Genomic DNA, 18,576 nt, shown 5'->3' with positions numbered 1-18,576 from the left:
TGAACCTGTGCTTGTTTCATGCCCGTTGCTCGATGTCAGGGCTGATGTGGGGTCTTGTGGCCATCTCCTTCCGGAAGGAGATGAATCCTTCAGTCTGGATTGAGTGTCTGACCATTTGTGTCTGGAACAATCTAGGTTTACCTCCTTCAAAGCACAGCCAGGTGATACTGACTCATTGTCTGATCTGTGGACTCGAGCAAGATGCTTTGCAAGGAATCACCAGTCATATTTGATGAGGACAGTGCAATGTCATTGTCTGGATTTATAGCTTATTTCTTCCGTGTCTCTGGAAGCAGATAACTATATTTCTGCTCCTTAGTGTTCTCATCTTTAAAATGATGATAATATTATAGTTTGTTGTTATATGCCCTTGAGTCAAAGACAACTAACAGTGACCCTGCTAACAACAGATCTGTTCCCTGCCATATCCTGTGCCATCCTCATCATCCCTGCTCTACTTGAGCCCATTGCTCCAGTCACTGTGTCAGTTCATCTCATTGAGGGTCTCTCCCTCCCTTGCTGACCCTCCACCTTTCCAAGCACAATGTCCTTTGCCAAGGACTGGCCTCTCTTAGCAACATGCCCGAAGTATGTGAGACAGAGTTCCATTGTCCTTGCTTCGAAGAAGCACATTGATTGCACTTTCTGCAAGACATCGGTTTGCTCTTTTAGCAGTCCATAAGCTATCCAGGCCTCTTCTCCAGCACCACAACTCAAAGGCGTCGATTCTTCTTCTGTCATATTATTCACTGTTGTGAGGATTAAATCCTATACCATTCTAGATCCGTGTGTCTCTGTCCTCCCACATCTCACCTGCGCTTTCAGTACGTAGTATGCAGGAGTGGCATCACTTCCTAAATAACATGCCTCCGGAAACTCTATGAACTTTGATAAATGTCGATAGCTGTGGAGGGGGCTTCAGGCCTTTTGTTCATAGGGTCGCTATGAGTCGTGCTTGACTCGAAGGCAATGAACAACAACAACAGCAGGCACTCAGTGACCGTAAAGTGCCTAGTTGGTGGCATTAGTCTAGTTGTTATTGATCTCCTTGAAAAACGACTTGGAGATAGTAAAGGAAAGCAGAAATGGCCTGCCCAACAGCTGTCTCTTTACACTGTCCACACCGATGTGTGTGTGTGTGTGTGTGTGTGTGTGTGTGTGTGTGTGCGCGCGCGCTCCGGAGTGGGCAGGTGGAAGCAGGGCTCCCTGACCTCTGTGGTGGTGGTGTTGCCACTCTCCTCTGATGGAAGATCCTGCAGTCCCACGTGCGTAGATGTGCTGGGAGGCTTGGGAGAAGGGGCTACTTTCCACAGCATTCACTCCATGGTTATATCAGACAAGCGAAGTTCCCCAGGAAAGCAGAGTGCGCACTCCCTGGTGTGTTCTCTCTCCCTTTGACACCTCTCTCTCCTGCTTCCCTCCTTCCTCTAGCTACTACGCTGTCCTCTACCCTATGATTTACCCCATGAAGATCACGGGGAACCGCGCCGTGGTGGCCCTCGTCTACATCTGGCTGCACTCCCTCGTCGGCTGCCTGCCCCCCTTGTTCGGTTGGTCCTCGGTGGAGTTTGACGAGTTCAAGTGGATGTGTGTGGCCGCGTGGCACCGGGAGCCAGGCTACACGGCCTTCTGGCAGATCTGGTGTGCCCTCTTCCCCTTCCTGGTCATGCTGGTGTGCTACGGCTTCATCTTCCGCGTGGCCCGGGTCAAGGCACGCAAGGTGCACTGTGGCACTGTGGTCATCGTGGAGGAGGATGCCCAGAGGAACGGGAGGAAGAACTCCAGCACCTCCACCTCCTCCTCGGGCAGCAGGAGGAATGCCTTTCAGGGCGTCGTCTACTCAGCCAACCAGTGCAAAGCTCTCATCACCATCCTGGTGGTCATTGGAGCCTTCATGGTCACCTGGGGCCCCTATATGGTTGTCATCACCTCAGAGGCCCTGTGGGGGAAGAACTACGTCTCCCCGACCCTGGAGACTTGGGCCACGTGGCTGTCCTTCACCAGCGCCATCTGCCACCCCCTCATCTATGGACTCTGGAACAAGACGGTTCGCAAGGAACTACTGGGCATGTGCTTTGGGGACCGATATTACCGGGAACCATTTGTGCAGCGACAGAGGACGTCCAGGCTCTTCAGCATTTCCAACAGGATCACAGGTAACTTGGGAACTGGTCAGGAAAGCTCAGCTGCTCAGGCAGCGTGGTGGGGGAGTTCTCTCAGACTAGTGCCCAAAGGCCTAAGCACAGATTTCCTTTTAGGGAAGGAACATCCTAGAGCATCCGCTGTGATTCCCAGGAACTCCCTAGAGCTCAGCAGCACCAGGATATGCTGAGGATGAGGCCACCGTAAGGCCTCACAGTGTATCCCAAATGAGTTAGAGGACTGCATTTCAGAAATCCCTTCCCCTTCCCCTGCCAAGGCCCACTGGCTTCCAGAGTAGAATTATTTCTATACTAGAGTGAAAGAGTCCCCAGCATTAGACCAGACTGCTTTCTCTTCCTGGCAAATCCTTTTCTTTCCATGCTCCATCTTGTCAGCACTTTCTCATCACCACTCACCCCTCACTCAGTTCCTCGGCCAGCAGACGTCTTCATCCGCAGTCATACTTCATGTGGATCTTTCATCATAGCTTAGTGCTGTCCTTATTTTGTCCCTGTTGATTAAGAGCATGTCACTGCCACCCTTTGCCTACTGAGTTGTCACTACCTGGTAGCATAATAGGCGTTCCTCTACTGTTCATAGGGTTTTCAGCATAATGTGTCACTATCTGGTAGCATAGTGTCCTGGTAGTATTCTGTGGTCGGGCTGCTAGCTGTAATGTAAAGTTGGCAGTTCAAACTCACTAACCTCTCAAAAGTGAGCCACTGCCCAATTCCTTAAAAGGGAAGGTGGAAGTTCCCTCAATTTCCCCAAGAGAAAAATCGAATAGAAAGGTTGGATGACTTCCCTAAAGTCACTGGCAAGAGATTAGAACTAAAATCAGAACTTGCTCTTAAAAAAAAATACTGGTTTGCTTACAAAGTTTATGTACATTGTGTTTTGCACTAGTCTTCATTTACGTTGTATTTTATACAGTCATTCCTATTAGTTATGTTTTCTAAAATTCATCATCATTGAACTATGCCCACCATTAAATTACCATGTGTTTCCATATGCACGCTGGATCTTTCCCTTTTCCTTTACCCATCTCTCCCTCCACACACCAAGTTGTATGATTCAATGATTTCCCCCCTGCCCATCTTCACTCCTTTGCTCCCATCTTCCCTGCCTTGAATCCTCATACACATTTTACGAGTTATCTATTTCTACGACAATGGTCGTATACAGTTGCTTGTCTTTATGAGACTGAAATAGTCCACTCAGCATAATGCTCTCCAGTTCCTCCTAAGTTATGTAGTAATTTTTTAAATCATTGCTCTTGAGTGCTGTATAGTATTACATTGTGTGGATGTACAACAATTTCTTAGTCCACTTGATTGTGCCTAGGCATTTGAACTGTTCCCATATTCTTGTGATCGTGAATAACACTGCTTTGAACATTGGTGTACAAATCTACATTTGTGCCTTAGTTCTAATCTTTCTCAGGGTTTATTCTAAGCAGTAAAATAGGCCTTTGAGAAAATACCAGACTGCCTTCCAGAGTGGTTGTACCATTTTACAATACATCCCAGCAATAGTGTATGAGAGTTCCTATCCCTCTGCATCCTCTCCAATATTTATTGCTTGCTGTATAGGTTGCTATGAGTTGTCTACAACTCAACGGCAGCTAACAACAATAACAACGACGACATAGAGCTGCTTTGGCCTAATGGACAGAAAGTTATGCTACCAAGCCAAATGTGGGTGATTTTAATCTGTGGCCCTCAGGCCGGGTTCAAGTTGTCTTCCTGTCAAACATTCTTCTAAGTGGTATAGCACTGGTCTGTGCGTTGCTGTACAGAGGTAACTCGTGGTTGCTGTGATGCTGAAGACTGTGACACTGATGTGCCAAACGTGGTAATGGGTACCCATGGTGGACAGTGTTTGCTGGAGCTTCCCGACTAACACAAGCCTGGAAGCGGGAGTGGCATCCGCTTCTGAAATGGCTTGCCTCCAGAAACTCTGTGTATAAACAGTGCTCAGGCCTTTCGTTAATAGGGTCGCTATGAGTCATCTATGACTCGACGGCACCTAACAACAACAACTACAATAGTTAGTTTGCCACTGTTCCTGGGGTGAGATGGTATTTCATTGTGGCTTTGATTTGCATCTCTGTTATTGTCAGCTATTTGAGGATTTCTTCATGTGTCTGTTGGCCGTCTGAATGTCTTCCTTTGTGAAAGAAAAGTCTTTTCATGTCATTTGCCCTTTTTGTAATTTGGTTATCAGTCTTTTTCTTGTGGAAGCCCTCTAGTTCTGTAAACTTTTGTTTTGAGACCCTTGTCTGAGATGGTATTACCAAATGTTTTCCCCAGTCAGTATGCTTCCTTTTTGCCCTTTTGGTGAGAAAAGTTTTTGATGTGCACAGGAATTTAATCTTTAGAAGGTCCATTCATCAGTTTTATCCTGGTTGTGTATTTCTGGCTGTATTTGTCAGCCTTTTCCTACCATGGGCTAGTCCTTTTAAGCTTGGTCTACCTGAACTGGTCCTTCTTATAGATATGAGTTTATAACTGCTTTCTTCACACTCTCATATGAGTAATCTGTAAAGATTTACAGCCTTGGAAACACAGTGACGAGTCAGTATGACTTGGGATCAACTCAGCAGCAGTGGGTTTGGTTTTTTGAGGGAGCATGTGTCAGGTAACTCCACGATTTGATAACTGATGTGGTGCTAACAGGTTTCCAGAGAAGAATTGGATGTATAGTGCAGAGTTTTCTTTCTCAATCTCTCGTCTTCTCTGACCTTGACATTCTTCAGGAGTATTGCTCAGATATTTTGTAGAATGCTCCTCACTCTGTACTTCTCTGATGTTTTCTCAAGGTGAGAATGAGAGTGTACATTTTGACAAGGATACCACAGGGGTGATGTATCTTCTTCATTCACCACACAAGGAGGTGTGATGTCAGTGTGTCTTCTTATTAGTGATGCTAAACTGGCTTTCTTGGTTAAGATGGTGTCCGTAAAGCCATTCTCTTTCCCACGGTAATTAATATTTGAGGGAGAGGGACTTTGAAACTATGCAAAGTACCTTCTAACACTTTTAACTTTAACCCATTACTCTGTACACTGGCATGTACAACAACTGTTTTGTTTTAATGGCAAAGTAGCTTGTTTGTGAAGATGGCTCAGGACTGGGCAGTGCTTAGTTCTGTTGTACTTGAGTCATTATGCGTCACAACTGACTCAGTGACACCTAACAGCTTGATTTTTATGTCCACGTTTTAGGGAGACCTTGACAAGCCGTTGAAAGATTGGTAAGATATCAGATTGTACCTCTCAAAAGAGCCAGTTCAGATTTTAGTTCTAATCTCTTGCCAGTGGCTTTGGGGACATATTCAGACCTCTCTAGCAGATTTTTTCTCTTTGGGAAATTGAGAGATCTTTCACTTTTCCTTTCAAGGAATTGGAAAGACATAATGACTCGTGATTATTATGAGAAGACGAGGGCATAGTCCTAATCCACAGACAGCTCCTCTCGAGCAGTTCCAATCCATCAATGGGTCTGCTCGAGAAATACTGGCATTTTCCTTTCATGTGATTTATAGTCTCGGGAACTTGCTGGTAGGCCAGCTGTGAGTCAGTTCTGTCTCATTAGCATTGAGAAGGAGGTGGAATTATGACCAGAGGGCATGAGAATGCTTTCTTTCCATGTGAGAGACCCAGATTTGATTCCTGCCTAAAAGATCTCCTTAGCTATTTGTCACCTCTGCCATGTGTTGATATAATGCTAGACAGATTTAAGCAGCTTCAATGCTAATATGGACTAAGTAGAAAGATCTCGTGTTCTGCTTTTGAAAATTGCTGTTGTTAGAAGCTGTCAAGCCCCTTCTGACTCAGGCAGATTGAAAGATCTGGATCAGGCAACGGACTGAAACCTTGCCCGATCCCATGCCAGCCCCACAATCTCGAAAGTGCTTCAGCTGGTTGTTAGAGCGACTGTGTCAATGCATCTCATTGAAAGGCAGCCTATCCTTCACTGACCTTCTGCCTTTCCAAGTGCGATTAGGCAGTGAAACCCTGTGGTTCACAGTGGTCCATCTGTAAGTGATCATGGGATTGGTGCAGGACGGAACAACATTTTGTTCTGTTTGTACATGGAATTGCCATGCACTTCGGGCCTATGCCGTGGTAAACAGAAACTGTCATCATGAGACATGATGACAGAAAGTCCGTCCCATAAATCAGTTAAGAAAGAGACCAGTTCTGTTTTATTTTGTGAATTGATGGAGAATGACTTAAGGGTTGGGGAAGGGTCTCCTCATGGTCTCATCTGCAGGGAATTGTGCCATTAACCCAAAATGTGCATGTCTCTGGCTGTTCAGATCCACCGTACCAGGGAGAAAGATGATTAGTCTCTTCCTGTTACAGTTTACAGCCCTTAGCCCTGATGGAGGTCACTATGAGTTGGAACCAACTTGTCGGCAATGAATGAATTAGGTGCTTCTTAAGAGAGGAAGGAAGCTTTGAGCTTCTTGTTTTTTAATCAAAAGAACACAGTTTCCCTGAATCCACGTATTTTAACTCAGAAATGCTTCTTCCCCTCCTCCTCAAGCCACATTGTCCGAGTAGGACCTGTGAGCCATGTGTACATTCAGCGTGTGCCTTATTTCCACCCGTGATGTATTTGTTCAAACTTTGTAAACTCACTCAGCTTCTAGGCAGAACAATCACGGATGTTTTCTTGTTTCACTGAAGTTAAGAATGAGGAAGGCTGAGAGAGAGGGAATAGAATGGAGGAGGAGAGAGTAGCTGGAACACAAAGAAACATCTGCTTTCTGGTCTAAGATTTTCCATGTGAGTCTCTTTTGATTATGCTGGGAAAAGCTCAAGAGGCTGTGAGAATAGGTGGGAAAATTCCAGCAGTAGTTTGCATTGGAAATCCAAGGACACAAGCAGTCTTCTAAGTAGGGAAAGACCGTATGGTGGGCTGCTCCTGAGTAGAAGAGCTTGTGGGATGGGTTTGACCTTCCCTGGGATCCTTGTTGACTCCTTCTGAGACCCTGATCCCTGACAAGGGCGTAGTGTCAGTGAGAGACTTGGAAACCAAGAAGAATGCAGCACCCTGTCCAGCTCCACACCCTGTGCTGTCTCTGCCCTGAGGATTGAGAGGCAAGATCCTGGTCTTCTGAGAAAAATCTGACTGCGCCCTGGCCTGACACACTCTGTGCATGACTTTGATCTTAAGCATGGTGTTTGTTTGGTTTTTTTAAAATTTTTTATTTTATGCTGGTTTACTTACAAAGTTCGTGTACATTCGGAACGAAAACATTAAGGGAAAGAGTTAGTGAGATATATGGAAAGTAAACTAACTGAGTGTAATGTCACTGTATCCTAGTAAAACGTTTTCTGAAATGACACCCCTGTTTGCACTTGTCATCATTTTCTCTGTCTCTGCTGCAGGGCTACATGATTCCTTTCTGTTAGCAGATCACTGAATGTGACTGTAGATGGACCTAGACTTCAGAATCGTTTGCAACATACATAAATATCTTCAGCAACATCCTTTATTCCTGTTTTCTTTTTGTATCTAGTCCCACTGAAATCAGAATATACAAAGAGGAACAAAATAAATGAAAGGGGGAATTTTAAGAAAGGTAAAACAAACAAACAAACACCAAAACCAAAACCCAAAAAAGTTCGTGTAAATTGTTTTGTCACACCAGATCTTTCCCATTTCCTTTACTCACCCCTCCCTCCAACTTCAGCGCATTTCTAAACCCAAATCTACCCCCTCCTCCCACCAGCCTTCTTCCAGGGACCTCCTGCATCCATTCCAAGGTCAACCATGGACAACCAGGAGGTTCTGTCTTATTTTTACACCTCTTGGCTTGTCTGGGCTCCAGGAAGCTTTAGCTAGAGACATCAGTAGAGACAATTATAAACCCTTCTAGCCAGTACTTATAAGAAAAGATGGTGAGAGATTTCACAAATACCTGGGGTTTCCCAGCTGAGTTGGGATACCAGGAGTCTTATAAACTACTGTCATGTTATTTTTTTTACACATAGCCGACTTGTGTCGTACATGATGGATTTTGCTGTTCTCATTCTGTTAGCCCCAAATTGAAGGAGTGCAAGCGCTCACATTTCCCTGTGGGGCCGAATACTACAGAGCTGCCAAAATAGCTTTTGCATGTGAGGTCTCATTAGCAGAGTCCTACTGGGAGTGCTTGCCTAGGAATTTAGATTTCTGGGCTACCTGGAGGCTGACAACCCCATGGCGGCAGGTCATCCTTTGAAGAGAAATTGTCTTCTGATCCTGAAAGGTGAGCTCAGTTTAGTTTTAGGCTCTCAAACCACAAATGCAAAAGCTTACTAATGATTCTAGACTAAATGAGCAAAGAAGATACTTTCAGGAGAAGGGACCACTAGTGCTTCCTAGCATCTCCTTTTCCTAAGCAAGCTCAGACCCTTCTCCCCAGACAGCACTCCAGAGTCCAGGCATCATTGGGAGCGACCTGGAATGTGGCTGGGCATCATGGCAGACCAGAGTGGGCTGAAGGGAGGCACGAGGGACCTGCAGCTTTTGACTTTTCCTAACTGACTTCCCCCCGCCCACCCTCCCCCCCAGGATCTTTTTTCAGGTCCTTTTGGCATGAGAGGTTTTCTGGTTCAGGATGTCTGCTTCACCTTAGACTTTTGTTCCTGCTGTTTCTGTCCCTGAAAGGCACTGCTGTAGAATTCTGGGAACACAGACAACAACCCCCTGCCCCCTTAAAACCTGTGTCCCTTCTTCTTTCACTCTCTCTTTTTTTTAAAAAAAAGGTGAAATTGAATCTAGCTCTGTTCCTGTGTTGATGAGAAAATTCTCAGGGTAACTGTGGTTCCGCTGTTATAATCTCAGTGTATTATTAGATGCTGTTGAGTCAGAACTGACTCATAGCTGACCTTCCAGTGAATTTTCAGAGGATGTAATTAGCACAGGAGCAGATAGTCTAATTTTTATCCCCGTGGGACACCTGGTAGATCCGAACCACTTGCCTTTGGATTGGCAGCACACCACCTTACCACTATGCCAGCAGAGCTCCCTGGTCAGCACTGCATTAACACAGAAGCGAGAGGTGCCACCTGACTGCCTCGTGGCTCTGAGCTGACCCACTCTGGCCTGGCTCGAGTGTTCCTCCCGCTGGGGGAACCAGCACGGCTTCTTGGCTTTTCCCACAGCCTCAGAGGCCCCGTCCAAACCGCTGTGGCTTTAGTCAGCCCACAGCCTCCATCCCAACCTGGCTTCCAGCCGAGGAGTCATGTTCTGAGACCATGACAGTGGAGGGTGTAACAGGAAGGATCTTAGGACAGAGGAAATATTTGGGGTCCCCTCAGACTCTCTTAGGGGCCCCTCTCAGTTTGTTCCCCACCTTAGACACTAACCTTCAGCAAAGGGTCAGAGTCTTGCCAACGTGGAGTCCTCAAATCTGAAGGGGCAGAGGTTGTTGGAGAAGCATGCTGTGACTCGTCCTCTCCTGCTCAAGGGAGGAAAAGAGTGTGCTCTGTCACCGTGGAGCCTGAAGAGAATTCAGATGGAATGAAAGAATGGGGTCTTCTCCCCGCTGAGCGTGAGCAGTGAGGGAAAGCCGGGCTGTCATGACCGTAGGTCATTAACTCTGTGCGGCAGGAGCGTTTCCCTGTGGGATCTGATGAGTTCTGACTCTGTGTGATGTATTTTTAATTTCTCAGAGCTCTCGTTATCTCCATGTGCCTTTTCTTATGGCTTCCAGCTCTTTTTGAGGGATTCATTATATTTCCAGCATTCTGAAGAGATCCAATTATTTTTTTTTTGCCCCGTTTTCTGCAGCCTCTGCATTGTTTCCTCTGAGATACATTTTTCTTTTCATCCTTCCTCCTGCCCGTCCACCTCTGTCTTTTATGTTTAAGCCCTTTCTTAAATGTCTAGTGAGCCTAGACTGTCTTTAATAATGAGGTGTAAGAGCCGTGGTGATGAGGATGGCACAGCACAGGGCCCGGTTCACGTCTGTTATTCATGGGGCCTCTGTGACTCACGGTTGACACATAGGCATCTGTCAACAACTGTGCCCTGGTCGGGAACTCTGGTGGAAGAGTCTCTAGGGAGTTGTACTGCTCACCTGAAGGTGGTGTATCTCTGGAGGTTCAAGTTTTCCAGCTGCTCTGCAGGAGCAAGATGGATGGTCTCCTCATGTGATTTACAGCCTCTGAAAATCTGTTGGAGGGTCATCTTTGGGTGAGAGAGCCCGTGTGATACAGTATGATACATTGTAAGCTGTTAATCAAGATGTTAGCAGTTCAGATCCACCAAAGATAGTCTTCTCCAGTAAAGATTTGCCGCCTCAGAAACCTGAAGAGTGTCACCGAGTCAGCATTGACTAGATGGCAGTGGAGATTTTGTTTGTTTTAGGGTTTGTTTTTTTTTTATAGAGAACCCTGGGTGGCTGTGGGTGGTGGAAGGGGGCAGTGAGGCTTCTTGACTGAAAGGCAGTTTAGGGGCCGTTTTACTGTGTGCACAGCTCTTAGGATCTACATGTTTTAGTTCATTTTCGCCAGGGAAGAGTGCTCCGTTCGCTTGCCCAAATTGAGGGGAATAATGGGGACATGTGTGCCTTAGTTCTTTACTGTGTTACCCTACCCCGAATGTCTCTCAAACTAGAAACCCCCACGGTCACTTTCTCTCTTCTCTTGCCAGCATTGAAGGTCAGGTGCCCACTGCCCAAACTGGAAAGAGCATGGGGCACTGGGAGTGTCCGCTTAGTTCTTCTAGAACTTTCCAACCAAACTCCACCTGCCTGCAGACTTCAGCTTCTGAACTTTCTAAAGGGGGCACTTTGAAATGTAATTTCACTTTGATGAAATTAGCCTGCGTGCCTTCCCCAGTCTACCCCTATCCTTGGCTGTCTTCCTTGGGTCAAGTTCAGCCCCCATGTAGTCCTTTCAAGCTAAAAAAACCCCAACAAACTTTGCTGTCCCTCAGGTGAGATTTTAGGAGGTAGCATGACATTACCTCTTCCATCTTGAGCTGGCTGATTTCAGGACTGCTTGCCTCACTGCCCTGTTCACCACGGTCGTGAGAGCGCCCCCTGAAGGCAGTCCACTGACTGTGACATTGGACACACTCCTGGAACAGGAGCAGTGACAACCAAAGGTCGATTCAGTGAGGGCTTCCTATTCTTCAGTGGCTTGAGAGCAAGTTTTGCACAGAGAGGACGGGGGAGCAAGAAGCAAGGCTCTCTCAGGAGACCTGAGTGAGCAGGGCCCATGGTTGGATGGAGGGAGCCGGCCCTGTCAAGATGTGGCTGTGAGATGTGTCCTCAACTGTCAACCTTGCCTTTCAGACCTTGGCCTGTCTCCACACCTCACGGCGCTCATGGTCGGTGGACAGCCCCTGGGCCACAGCAGCAGCACGGGGGACACTGGCTTCAGCTGCTCTCAAGACTCAGGTAACTCTCACATCTAAGCCTCCCAGAATTGCTTCCCTGAGGCATAGAGCTGGGGAGGGGGCGTTTGCACTCCCAGTGCGGGAGGGGAAAGCCCATGGAGGCAGTCAGTGCGCCTGCACAAACCTAACTGGCTCGTTGCTGCTTCTCTCCTCAGTCTCTCCTTCTGTAAAATGGGGTCACAGTTACTTTTTGTTTGTTTGGTTTTAGTTTTGGTTTTGTTCCTCACAAATTAGCTGAGTTATGAGGTTGAAATGAACTAAAAGCCCATGTAAAATTATAATGGTAAGTGATTGTGGCTTTAATTATAGTGACAGTTGGTGAGTAGGGCTCTGGTGTCACCCTGTATGGTTTTCAATCCCCAGTTGGCTTGTTACGGGCCATGGTATCTTGGGCAAGTTGCTTAATCTCTTTGTATTATCCTAGTTTGAAATGGACAGTTTCCCAGTGTGTGTACTGAGGGCTCTAAGAACTCTGTCAGAGAGTTGTGAGAATTAGAAGGCAGGGTGCATGTAAAGCAGAGGAGATGATTCAGGCACAGCGGAATCGCTTCCCAAATGTCTGATAGCTCTGCTCCACCCTTGAGAAACTTCGTCTTCTCTGAAGAAACACATCTCCACTACAGAGCCTCCACCTCCTTCCCTTAGCTACTGCTACCCAAGGATCCTGCAAACCTAGAGCTGGCCTCTCTCCAGTTGTTCAAGCCTGTCCCTGACTGTTCTTGGGGAGTTGTGAGTACACATCTGGTGCTCACTGAGAGTATTGAGGGGAACTTCATGGACGCCCAGGGAGAATGTGAGGGGAGAGGGCACCATGTCTCGGGATCCACCAGCTGCACAGCCTCTGCCACTGAAGTCGAGCTGTGGAGCCTAGCACATCTGTTACCCACTTGGGCTGGCATTTGTGAGGATGTGGTGGGGAGAGATGTGAGCGCTACATCTCAATGAGGCTGCTATAAAAAGATTGCAAATGTGACAAGAGCTATGAAAGAGGAAACTTCATGGGAACACATGGCAGGGAGTTGTAAGTTATATGGGGTGTGGGAAGCGTCGGGAAAGGCTTCTCTGAAGAAGTGAGGTGGCCTGAAGAATAAGTAGGAAGGAGTCAGGAAAGGAGCCACTGTTGTTCAAATGTGTGACTCTAAACCAGAAAGTTACTGCTTTGAACCGACTAGCTGCTTCTCAGTAGAAAGATGAGGCAGTCTGTTCCTGTAAACATTTGCCGCTTTGGAAACCCAGTGTGAACTCAGCTCCATCATTTACTAGCTATGCCCTTATTAGTACTGACTTCATTTATTTAGCACTTGCTGTATATCAGACGAAGAGGACTGAGGGCATAGAGAATAACCTTTTGGACTGTTGGCTGAAATTTTGGCAATTCTAATGCACCGACCCCGCTGTCTTCTCGTCTTATAAAGATTTACAACTTCAGAAGCCCAATGGAAGGTTGCATCGAGTTAGAACCCACTCGAGAGCAGTTGAGTTTGTGGAACATGGCAAGAAATTGCGTCTCAACTCTCGAAATGCTCACAATTCCATCAGGCAGATTGAAATTACAGTCCCCCTCTGATCGATGTGGAAGGACTCTGTAAGACCATGCAGCCTGCTAGCGCTCTAGTTCTGCCCAGTTCTCTGTGTGCTTCATAGCCACAGTCAGCGCCCCCAGACCAGTGCTCCCTTGGTGAGCGATGCAGTGGCTGCTATGACAGCTTGTTCTGAAACCACACATCAGGAGCTCCAGGTTTCTGATCTTCATTTCCTGAGCACCAGGGCCTTGTTAAGGCAGGTAGTTCAAATCCACCAGCTGCTCCTGGGAATAAGATGGGCAATGTTTTCCAGTGTGATTTCCAGCCTTGGAAAACCCACTGGAGGGTGAATTGACTACACAAGCAGGAGTGGCATCCACTTCCTAAACAACATGCCTCTGGACACTCTATGAACGTTGAGGAACGACAATAGTTATAGAAAGGCTTCAGGTCTTTTGTTCATAGGGTCACAGTGAGTCACAACCACATGCTAACAATCATGGGGACCTGATGGATTGAAAGCTGAGGATTAAGGCAGAACAAGGCTGATTACTGATGTCTGCCCCAGGATCTGGCTAGCGCCCTGTCCCTGTCCTCTTGTCCCAGCTCCCATTATTGTGACTTTACTCACTCTTTTCCTTTATTCATTTTTCAGAGTCAAATTTTTCCATCCTTATTTTGCTTGCCACCGGATTTTCATTGTCAAATTTTATTTATCACAGAATATTTTAACTAGTGATAGCAGTTTGCACTGGAAGAAGACTCACCGCCTACAAAGTTCCCTTTAATAGGACTGCCCTGTCCTCCCTTTGGGGAATAGCTGAGTGGCATAGATGGTTAAAGCTCATCAAAAGGCTGGTGGTTCAAGTCGACCCAGAGAAACTTTGGAAGACAGTCCGTGGCCTGCTTTTGAAAACACATCCATTGCAACCCTGTGGAGCATGATTTTACTCTTAACACTCATAGGCCATTATGAGTCAGAATTGACTCAACAATAGCGGGTTGATGTTGCCCTGTGAAGCCCCTTTCCATTCCTTCCCACTCCCTCCTGGACCCTGATCTGGCAGATTTAGCGCCTGTGTATGTTATGCGGTTCCATCTCTTAGCCAACTGCTCTGGAGAACGTGGCAGTTATTTTCACGTGTGTGAAGCTGTCGTCACACTCCCTGGAAATAGGATGGGTCTTTCTCAGACAAATGCAGCAGAGGAGTGCTCAGCTCCCCATGATAGGGTTCAGTAAATGGGGGAGCAGGCTCCTGGGGAGTTGAAGGAAAAGGAGGGGACCAGATTGATGGAAGGGGAAAGGGGGCTATGTATTGTTGGGATGGATGCAGAGTCTGCACTTCATTTCAGGAACGGATGTGATGCTGCTTGAAGACTATACGTCTGATGACAACCCGCCCTCACACTGCACTTGTCCGCCCAAGCGAAGGAGCTCGGTCACATTTGAGGATGAAGTGGAACAGATCAAAGGTAGGCGTCTGTGACTGACTGCTTCAGACAAACCGAGGAAAGGAGAGTCTTAGGGAAATGCCAACCACGTCCCTTCCTAGAATCTTCTAGGATTTCGACTCTCCATCTCCCAATGCAGGTAGCATCTGAGGCTGGCAAAAAGTGGCTCTCCAACTCTGTGTAGACACAGGCCCCTCCACCTGGATCCTGGCTCACGCCTGCTCCCTCAGCAAACTTCCTGATTGAATGTAACCATTCCTAAGCCTTCCATGGTTCTCTTGGTCTTTCCCTTGTGGATGATGTGCACTTGTTAAGTTTGAGCTTATCTTTGCTGAGCCTCCCTAGAGAATGGAAATGCCATCGTGATTGTTGCCCTGGATGGTGAGGAGGACACTTGGGTCGTGTGAGGGCAATAGTTAATTAGGCTGTCATGTACTCCCTGCACTTTGCCACCTTGACTGTTCTCAGTCCCCAGTATCTTTCTCCCTTCTGGAGCCTGGCATCATTTCCCCCATCCTTAAGTACTGATTGGAAGAGTTACAAGGGTGAAACCATCTAAGTCTACCAGGAAAGTAAGGCTTTCATTTCCTCTGGATCCTGCCAGGTGAGAACAGCCGCCAACATGACTTGGCTGTGGATGTGAAGGAGGAGGATTTCCGGATGGAAATGAACCCAAGTGCTGTTCCTAGGAACGCTGGTAGCCTAGTCCTTGGGGAGCCAAGCTGCTAACCCAGAGATTGTGCTTCTCTCATGGTTCCGATCCAGAGGCTCCAGGGAGAAAGATGGCAGTCTTTTCCTGTGCTAGTCACGGCCTCGGAAACCTGCAGGAGGGTCAGTTCTGAGTCAGCTCCTCTTGAAGACAGTGGCTTTTTTGAGAACTCATAGGTTCATTGCTAATCACACCTTCTCTTCCACCTCCCTTCTGATTTACTTAGAACAAATCGAGAGCAGTCACTAATGTCAGAGACAGAGACAATAATTGCCACTTAATTGGCAAAGTGGCTTGAGGAACCACATCCACAGTGGCTGTCTAATATGTGACCTTCATATTATAAAGTGAATTGACCCCCCATCCCCAGTCCCTCAGCCTGTATCAGCCAAGTTTCCCCTCTCAGGCAACTCTAAGGGGACAGGATCTGAGACAGCACTTCAGTGCACTTGGAAAGGAGATCCAGGGGCCTGTCTGTCTTTATCCATCTCTCTTTCTGTGAGGAATAATGAACCAGGGCAGGGCAGAGAGGTGGCCCTCCCATTTTTTCCTCACAGTGCATAGGCATGGAAGTTAACTTACCATCCAGAAAAACAAGAGGAATGAGTGGATATGTTGTTCCTCCTAAAATGTCCAAAGGAAATAGGATTAATAATAATCAGACACTAAAAAAAATTTTTTTTAAAAAAAAATCGGATACTGAGTAAGAAGTTAAAGGTCTACCAGATTTCTCTCTTCTCTCCAGTTTTGTTTTTTTTTTTTTTTTTTTTTCCAGTTTTGTTTTTAGGAACTCTAGTCCCAGGGAGGAGAGCGTTCACATCCTTTCTTTTATTTCTAATCCTGAGGCTCCTTACGGCTTTGGGGAATCTCTGCATGTGGGAAGGAGAGAGATGGCTTTCGAGTTTATGAACTATATTGACAGCTGCAAATACGGGACTGCTCCAGGGGGCTGAGAAACCAGAAAATTCTTCAAACATAGACATTTTTTAATTATCACCGGCAGGAAGCACTTAACTGAAGTTCTGTCTATGGGCCAGACTGAGGCTAAGCTTCTTAGAGGCGTCTGATTGTACAGTCACAGTGACCCTGTGAAGGAAGAGGTGAACAGTTATTTCCTAACACTGCAGATGAGCACACTGCAGTGAGGCTGAATTAACTGATTTTTCTAAGAGTTCCCAGGTAGTAACTTCTAAGTCCTTGACTTATACATCAAGGACTTATAACTTACTACTTCTGACCTCATAGCCCACACCCAGCACCCCCATTTGCCATCCTCCCTTGCCCCCCGCCCTCCCACCAGCTGCACAGGCAGATTCCCACGACACTCATTGGTCCAGGGTCCCTGGCTAACTCTTCTTCTGCCTTCTTTCTCAGACGCTGCCAAGAACTCCATTCTCCACGTAAAGGCCGAAGTGCACAAGTCCTTGGACAGTTATGCAGCCAGCTTGGCCAAAGCCATTGAGACTGAAGCCAAAATCAACTTGTTTGGGGAGGAGGCTCTGCCAGGGGTCTTGTTCCCAGCTCGAACTGTCCCGGGCACTGGCTTTGCGGGTCGCCGAGGCAGCAGAACTCTGGCGAGCCAGCGGCTCCAGCTGCAGAGCATCGAAGAAGGGAACGTCTTAGCTGCGGAGCAGAGATGAGGGCCTGAGGCGCATGGAGGCCCAGAGCTGGAGAAGCAGTCTGGTGGAGGGATCCCGTGGCCGCCTGTGCCTCGGCCCGTGGGAGCATGGCAGCGTGTACTGTTGTGCAGAGGGGACAGCAACCACCAGCAGGACTGCAAACTGTCTCGCGTCCGTGACTTTCGTGTCTGCAGTCAAACTACAACATGAGTTTGGTTGGGTTTTTCAAGTGCCGCTGCTGGGTCCAGCGGCATCTAAAGCACAGAGAAATGCAGACATAGGTGTGACCCTGACTTTTAGCAAGTGGCACATAGAGGAGACCAGAGACCACGGGCTTGGAAGGAAACCCCCACGCGGATCATTCCACCTTTACAGCCTGTATTCTGGCTCTAGCGTGCACTGATGCTCAGAGCGAGCCCTTCCTGTCACTGAGGGAGACAAGGCTTCCTGACAGCAGGGGTACCCTGAGCTTCCCGAGTGGATCTTGCAAGCGTGGGGGTTTCACTTCTGAGCCAACGCAGTCCCCAAAAGAGAAGGCAAGGCAGGGTATCCCAAGCGGACTTCTCCCTCGTTGTCTCTTGGTTCCGGCCTTGCCCTCAGTGGGCTGACCTCCTGGTGCTGGTCACCGCTGCCCACAGCCCACAGGGCAGACATGTCAGGCCCCCGAGGACAGGCCTGCCCACCCACCCCCTACAGACATATGCTCTGGTATGTCACAAGAAGGGAACAACCACTATAAAACACAGGAGGAAGGGGCACGTCCCCGGGGCTTCATTTTCAGAATTAAAAAAATCTGTTTAATTAGGATACATCACTGTCTTCCCTGAGTGGGGCTATGGGACCAGGAAATGGGAATATTGTTATTATCAGCGGGAGCCCTTGTACAAAGGAAAGCCTAGTGAGATAGAGCCTGTTTGTAATGTTATATGTGATCCAGCAGAGCTGCGGCCTCCAGTTTCTAAGGGATATTCCTGAGCTCAGCAGGTACTGTTCACACAGCCACAGGCAACATACGATAAGCTGGGTGAGTGGGGACTGAGGACTGGCTCCAATCAGCAGCCTGATTTTCAGCTTCCTTCTGCCTCTGACCACATATATTATTTGGGGCATTTTGTCACCTCAAAACAATCTGTGAAATAGGAGAATGGCAGAAGGTTGGATTGAGTGATCACTAAGATCATTCCCAGCTTCAATCTTTGAAAGAGTAGTGACCACTGACCAATGCTTTTATCACATCAAGTGTTTCTAATGCATACATGAACCACCACCGGGCTCCCGGGCCCATGTTTAACCTGTCTGCTCAGAGCACAATACAGAGAGAATCCAGCCCCCAAGTCATAGCTTGAAGAAAGTGAGATGCATCCTCAGAACATGCTGAACAGCGGGAATGTTGGCATGTGAAGTCTTCCTCTCCACTTTGAGGACCTAGTGAGGGCAAGATCTTTTTTTGCTGTGAGGCTGAAACCCAAGGTTGGCTTATCCACCTGAGTCCCCAGTGTACAGTGGCTGGAGTTCTTGTCACCTTCATGGTGCTGGAACTCAACAGCAACTATTCCTGGTCAGCTGGGTGCTGGCCACTGGCCACTGGCCTGGGTTCTGGGTTAGAGCAGAAGTGATTTTCCCAGAGGAGCAAAGGACAGTTTGATTTGTAGGCTCTCCCAAGGAGGTGCACAAGTCAAGCCGACTCTTCTCCTGTTGGGTGGGGTGTCCCTTAGTCTGAATGCTTT

At 47.5% G+C, this 18,576-nt stretch overlaps 1 protein-coding gene across 1 annotated transcript in view; it reads left to right on the top strand.

Moving 5' to 3' along the window:
- GPR161 (G protein-coupled receptor 161) overlaps positions 1-16,870 on the top strand; it is a 28,633-nt gene extending 11,763 nt beyond the window's left edge. Inside the window, exons 2-5 of the mRNA XM_006887404.1 lie at positions 1,432-2,156; positions 11,443-11,547; positions 14,423-14,542; positions 16,605-16,870. Coding sequence (XP_006887466.1) covers positions 1,432-2,156; positions 11,443-11,547; positions 14,423-14,542; positions 16,605-16,870 — 1,216 coding nt within the window. The remainder of the gene's footprint in view (positions 1-1,431; positions 2,157-11,442; positions 11,548-14,422; positions 14,543-16,604) is intronic.
- The last annotated feature ends 1,706 nt before the right edge of the window (positions 16,871-18,576 follow it).

This window comes from Elephantulus edwardii, unplaced genomic scaffold (assembly GCF_000299155.1).
Source record: "Elephantulus edwardii isolate Elephantulus edwardi_28Jun2011 unplaced genomic scaffold, EleEdw1.0 scaffold00057, whole genome shotgun sequence".
NCBI lineage: Eukaryota > Metazoa > Chordata > Mammalia > Macroscelidea > Macroscelididae > Elephantulus > Elephantulus edwardii.
The sequence above is the reverse complement of the archived record's forward strand: the minus strand, read 5'-3'. Positions and strand labels throughout refer to the sequence as shown.